The 6,826-nt window shown below is 40.3% G+C and overlaps 1 protein-coding gene across 1 annotated transcript; it reads right to left on the reverse strand.

Moving 5' to 3' along the window:
• Positions 1 to 379: 379 nt before the first annotated feature.
• Positions 380 to 1,427, reverse strand: LOC103715347 (HMG-Y-related protein A-like). The gene is made up of 2 exons (XM_008802945.5): positions 1,254 to 1,427; positions 380 to 1,098 (listed from the first exon to the last, which is right to left on the reverse strand). Exons 1-2 carry the CDS (start codon positions 1,302 to 1,304, stop codon positions 607 to 609), a joined length of 543 nt encoding a protein of 180 aa, XP_008801167.3. The 5' UTR covers positions 1,305 to 1,427; the 3' UTR covers positions 380 to 606.
• Positions 1,428 to 6,826: the final 5,399 nt, after the last annotated feature.

Below are 6,826 nucleotides of genomic sequence, written 5' to 3' on the forward strand. Positions count from 1 at the left end.
AATGGAGCAGACGTAGCGTTTACCCCAGCTCAGTCATCACATAATGTCTTTTTTAAACATTCATCCAAACGTCATGACCAAACCTCCCCAAACACAACAAGAGGGAAGAAAATTAATCTTCATAATTGCAATCCATTCTCGCATCAAAGACCAATCAGGTTCTTCCACTCCAAGCAATCACTAGAATTATTATAGTAGTTGTCTTATCACGAACACAAGAATAATATTAAATTGGACTGCACCAAAGCATCCCAATGTTATCATTATTTTACTCAATGACTGTAGCACTATTCTTTGAAATATTATGTATTAAAAAAAAAAGTTGAAATCTTGGACACAGTAAAAGGAAGGGGTTAGAAAATAAGAGCACCACCATCAATTCAGTCAGTCATTTTCACTAACACAGTAAACTAGTACAGCTAGCATAGCGTACATACAAATTCCAAGCACAACAACAGAGTCCATCCATCCATCCATCCATCCACCCACCCTAAGAAACCCCACAGCAGCAATTAGAGACCAAAGAAGCAAAAGAAAAAGAAAAGAAACAGCAGCAACAACAATTAGGTTTAGAGCATCCCCTAGCACTGCTCTGCTTCATTCAAGTCAAGCCCCGTCGCTGGCTAGGACGGGCTTCGCCTTCGGAGGCCGGCCTCGGCCCCTCTTCGCCGGAGCTCCCTCGGCAGCCGGAGCGGCGGCGGCGGCGGAGACGGCAGGCCGGGCCTTTTTTGGGGGCCGGCCACGGGCCCTGGGGAGGCCTTTGTTGGCCTTGGCGACGGCAGCGGCGAGGGGGTCCTTGGGCTTGGGGGGGCGGCCGCGAGGGCGGGGAGGGGGGAGGACGGTGCCCGGGGGTAGGACGGGCTTGGGCTTGGGGGGCCGGCCGCGGCCGCGCTTTGGGGGAGCGTCCGGGCCGGGCTTCACGTAATTGTTCTTGACCAAGAGAAGCTCCCCGCTCTCCTTCATCCGGGCCAGGTGGGCCGTCAGCAGCGACGAGTGCGACTGCGGCAGCTCGCCATAAGACGACTCGATGTACTTGGATATTGCCGACTTGTTCGACCCATTCTTCTCGTCCAACGCCGTGATCGCCGCCAGTATCATCTAGACTCCACGACCCATCACAAATAGCAAATCAATTAATTCCATTTTCTTCCAGAGAGTGTTAGAATGAAACACCAAAGCTTAGGCTTTGAAGAGGATTTCTTCCTCTTTTTGGTTTGTTTTCTGTTTTGATTGAGTGTAAGAAAAAAACGTACCTCAGGATAAGAAGGGAGATTGGGGGGCTTGGAAACTTCTTCAGTGGCCATGGACAGAGTGGGAGTGGGTGGGGAGCAACCTGTTTTCTTGAGGTTTATTTTGCAAGGGTGGGACTTAAAAAAGGGAGGTTCGGGACGGACCGACGCGGAGGGGGGGGGCGGGGGAGAGGAAGGAGGAAAGGAGGTAATAAAAAAAAGGAGGGCGAGGGTGGGGGTGGGATTTGTTTTAGGTGTGGATGGACGGATGGGATGTAGAGAGGCCGGAGAGATCGGAGCGTGTTGAGTGGTGGAGGAGAGATCACACGGATCGCTGAAGTGGGATGGGATGAGCGCTGCCTCTCTTTTGTTTTTTTTTTTTTAATCCTTTCCTCGCTGTCTTCGTAACTTCGTGCTAGCGTTATGACAAGTCGGTCACCAAAACGCCTTTGATCTTTGAGATATTAACTTCCAATGCCACCAATGTTTTACCTTGGAAGTAAGTGATGATTTATCCCATAATAATGTTATGTTTAACTGATTAAATAATAAGCCTGGTCTAGTGATGAGATGAAAACTTTCAGCATAAAACAAGGTCGACGAAAAACTCATTAAATCATGCTGCTGTTTATTATCACTATTCATATGATAAAAACTATTATCCATGAGGATTTAGATGATAATTGTCGATGCTTCTGTTATTCCACTTACAATTAATAAACAATAGCATTAGTTATCATTATTCACTGGATAATATTAAACTAACATGAAGATTTAAATTAAAATGTTGTTTTGCTGGATAAGCTTGTAGGAATGTCAAATAGCAATAGTTGCTCTCATTGTATAATTGTTGTTATAATGAGATCACAAGTAAAAATTCATCATCAACATGATGAGAGCCTCCAAAACCATTGAAATGAGTTTTATCTAATTTCCATTATATTTATAATGTTCCCCTTTTATTTATGTTATCTGCTTAGAAAAGAACCATTTTCACTTTATATTTGTAGTATTTGTTGTGGGAATTGATTATCTCTTCTTTTTCCCGCTTTTAACTCGTTATAGCAGCCATTACATTACCAGAATAATAGCCATTACTTGAATTCTTTCATAGTTTATGATGTTATGATTATATGTCTTTAATTAGTTACTTTCTGTCATAACGATTTATATGACCATCATAATAATTATTTAGAAAAATGTTTGGCTAAGAAATTAAGGTTTTCACTATAATGATATATAATGGCTTTGGAGGTGTTGGTGCTCTTTCTATCCTGTCTGGATGTGGCAAAGAAAAATGATGACAAGCCAGATGGCTACAGATAGATGCGAATGGGCTGCAACTGGCGTCGAATCAGTCGGAAAGATGATGATCGAAAGGAGAATAGAAAGCAGTGAGGTCTAAGTACTTTGACCTTCAAAAACTTTTGCCACCATCACACCATCATTAGAAGAAGATGAATAAGGAGTGCAACATTAGGTTGCAATAGAAAGGTATAGTGATGGGCTATGGTAGAGGGTTATAACACTGAACTGCAATAGTAAAAGTTAAGTTACAATTACTCCTAGGGTAGAAGCTTTTAGTGGATAAAATTAAGATAAAATAAAATTCTATGGATTGAATATCGAAGGGTCTTTAACATATAGTACAAATCCAATATTTATACCAAATTATAATAATTGTCCACTCTGATAGTTACTACCCCCGTTTGGCCTCTATTTTTTGATAGTTCTATTAACTGACGCCAGTTGTTCTCTCACTATGCACGTCCATCAGAACAACCTAACCTTACACCACCTATTAGATCGATAGTCACACTAAGTCGACTAAAACCCTTGTTGCATATTCATTCGGCCTACTTTATGTTGGCACCTTGTTTGGCCCTTTTTTGTATGTATCAAGCCTCTGGTATGATTCCTCAATCAGCTTCTACATGGCATCCATTCGGCCTCAGCTCTTAGTATATTTCTAAAACCCCTTCTACCTATTCTTACTCTACCATGCGGCTAACTCAGCACGTGCCGCCCATGTATTGCTTTGAGCATGGATGTGGTGAAACAATGCCCTCCACATTCGAGTACCTATACAAGGTCGGCTCTCCAAATAATTACCCCTATTGAAATCCGAGCCTTTTTCAAATTTATCTATTCCTTCGGTAGTGGCCATGTGCCAATGCAACATTTTGTATTTCAAAGGGTCGTTGCCTATAGTCACTATGCAAACTCTTCAGATCATGTCTCATTATGGGAGACTATCCCTTTATAGTGAAACAATTAAGGCACCACAAACACAAGAAATTTATAGTGCTTTGGTGCCAAACCCAGCACCTACATCCACTCTCCAAGCTCCCTAAATGAGAATTTCAATCTACTAAACATCCGTAAATGATTACAAACATCGAAAACCACTAACCAAGAATTCTAACTTATCCCAAGCTAGCCACTCATTTCTCGGATACGAACAAACACTATACAATCCATTTCAAGGTGCGAATAAATTTTTCTCCAAGTTTCAGCACGCCTGAAACTTGTCACCCGCAAGTATAAAGTGATACAATAAAAAAACAATGCTCCTTAATGAGCATAAATAAAATCAATAAAGCTCTCTTTGATTTGCTATGAGAAGCTCTCTTTGCTTCAATTAAAAATCTTTAGTTAATGATCTTGAAGTGGTGGTTGTGCTTGTATTAAATACTTCTCAATAAATGAGTCTCTTTTCCTTTCAAACTCTTAATGCTTAGCTTGCTTCTTTTGCTTTGGAAGCCCTTTTATGAAGAAGATATGCTGGTGAATGGATTGCTGACAACTATTAGAGAGCAGTTAGAATGCATATAATGCTATATGTTTGTGCTAAAAACTAGCCATTATAGGTTTGATGGAACAGAGGGGCGGACCCTAGGGTCGACTCCTGTCCTATGTCAAATGTGTCATTTGACTTTCAAGTGTCAGAATTGACCTAGGGGTCAACTCCTAAACCCCTGGGAGTCGAGTTTGGATGCCTAGAAAGCTGTAAATCCATAATTTTGACCTATAGGCATTCAGGGGGTCAACTCTGGCAAGCTGGAGTTAGCTCCAACATTGTGAAAGCCTTTGAACAACTTCGAACTTGTCTCCAACTTTAAGAATTTGATCTTTTCAGCTTCTCCATGCTACTCTAAATATTCAAACATCTAAAGCTTCCTTGAAAAATAATTTAAACTGCTCTTAAAATATATATATAAGCATTAATAACCTACTCCATCATTTGTTAATCATCAAAATTAAACCATTAAGTCAACAAAGTTCGATTTAGGATAGTTTGAACTTCATCGCCTACATCCATGTAAATCCCTTCTTTGGAATCTCTAGTATGACCAAGTTTACCAACAAAAGACTGCCATTTGGGAGGCCAATAGTCTATCCAAACTTTTGTTTCTTTCAATCGCTCCTCCAATAGACAATCATCTTTTGGTTTTAGTTGCTGCTTGTTATTGGTCAACTACTTCCAACATGTTTTATTCAACTTCAGTATGTCCAGCCCTAATCTTTTTGATTTAGTGTTTCTTTCAATATTTCAGAGAAGTGTTTAATGCGAAGACCTCAGTTGGAATCCCTCCTAACAATTTTAGTCTCAATTTTAGCAAATATTCCAACTATGCCTCAGATATTTTGCAATTATTCCATCAAACCGAACCTATTTCCATGATAGAATGCGCAACCTTTTATCTTGTATAGATCTGTAAATTTTTTTTCTATTGTTGGTTGGTGAAAGTAGACAAGGCTCATCTCTAACTGGCCTTTGCTTTGGCCATAGATCGGCCTATATCTTTGAGCTTTTAATCATAGGTTATCTTTACCAAAGCCTAAAGGATTTGAATTTGGGAACTTGGAGCTATGGGGGTCCTATGAGGGTCCTTCCTAAAGTTCCGTTTCTCAGCCTTTGTTTTACTCGACTAATGGGGCTGAATCTTTCCTTGGTTGAATCATTCAAGATATTTTATGAAGGTTTATGTGAAACCCAAGGACTGGCCCGATCCACTTGACCGGCCTAGCCATTTTTGGCCTTGGGCCGCACATGCGACGCACGTGAGGTCAGATCGGGAGGAAGACTCTGGCTAGAGACTTCTTCCTTCTCAATTGCGATAAAGATTGAAAGTTCATCGTGATCCAGACACCGGCCGAATAAGGCCGGGATTATCTATTTAAATACCTCCTCCTCCTCCTTCGAGTTCACCCGAGATTGAGCCATTGATCCCAAACTCCTCTTTACGTTCTTCTTTTTCTTCAATTTGTCGCCGAAAAGAGCTGCCGGACCACCTCACCAGACCAAGGTATGTGTTCCGCTTCTTCTTCTTCTCTCTCTCTCCTAATATTGTAGCTAGAATTCACACTATTTTGGGCTAGCAAATCACCCAGAAATAGTCTGTAATAGGGGAGCCCTGTTTCGGTCTATTTTTCCTTGTTGTCGGCTGCCGGCCACCGTCAGTCAACATCCACAGTGGGCGGCCGTGGGTACCCTGACCCAGGCACCACCACAGTCATGCTTTTCTTCACCCTACTTCTTCCTTGACTAGAGAGAGACCTTGTTCTCTCTTCCTCTTTTCTTTCTCTCCCTTCTCCATATTTTCTCTCTTATTCTCTCTCTTATTTCTCTCTCTGCAAAGTTTCTCTCTCCTAACATGTTGATTGATCCAGGTTAACCCATGTCATCAACAACCAATCCCAATTCCTAACTGAACCTAGACTTAGATTCTCTCTTTTCCATCCTTTCTCTCTTTTATTTCTCTCTCTACTAGACTCTCTCTACTCTCTCTAGAGACGTTGAATTTGGCATGGTACCTCTCTTTATGATTTGGGTTCAACCTTGGTGAAAGATTCTGATACAAGGTCGTCGGGCGGTGTATCAGCCCCCTTCTTGGCCTCTATCAAACATTGTTAGATTTGATCACTCGATATATGTTGAACCATAGGTACCCTAATCCGAGCATGATCTAATAAATTTTACTTTGATTGGACAAACCAGAGTATCGGACACTCCTGCTTGGTCAACCCTATGAGGGGTGTTAGAATTTAAGATTTTTTATTTGTAAAAATAATTATGATAAAATTTTAAGAAGAACTATATTTTTTGGATATTAGGCTCTATAAAGAATTTTTAAAATTAATTGGATATATTAGTTAGATTGCATTCGCAATGTAAGTAATATTTTACTTTTTTAAATTTATTAGTAATTATAAAATTATTATATTCATGACTTTTGAGTGGTATTACTCATGATGCATGAATTTGATTCATAGTATATATTATTACGGAATATGTTATTTTAGAATAATATGACAATATATGATCTTATTATGGATATGATTAATTGATTTTGACAACGATAATTTTAGAACTGAAATATGAACCTAGATTCTAGAACCATTTATATTTCAACCTAGTTATGTTGAGGACCCCACCAATGGAGGCTAATATGTTGGCACATAATTTGTTCTGAAGGTTGTATCTAAGATGATGAGCGACATACTGCAAGTAGATACGCAGTCTTAAAGGACTTTGTTGCTAGATGATTCGCAGCTCACCGCAACAAGATTAGCCGGTATTATGACCCTACCAT

This window comes from Phoenix dactylifera, chromosome 5, assembly GCF_051530095.1.
Source record: "Phoenix dactylifera cultivar Ajwa chromosome 5, Ajwa_hap1_PhDact_Kaust_v1.1, whole genome shotgun sequence".
Taxonomy (NCBI): Eukaryota; Viridiplantae; Streptophyta; class Magnoliopsida; order Arecales; family Arecaceae; genus Phoenix; species Phoenix dactylifera.

Excerpts from the sequence above, each read along its gene's own strand:
- LOC103715347 (XM_008802945.5), bottom strand. The coding sequence starts at position 1,304 with ATGGCCACTGAAGAAGTTTCCAAGCCCCCCAATCTCCCTTCTTATCCT. Across the intron at positions 1,099-1,253 it reads ATCTCCCTTCTTATCCTGAG|ATGATACTGGCGGCGATCAC; the intron begins GTACGTTTTTTT and ends CGTGGAGTCTAG.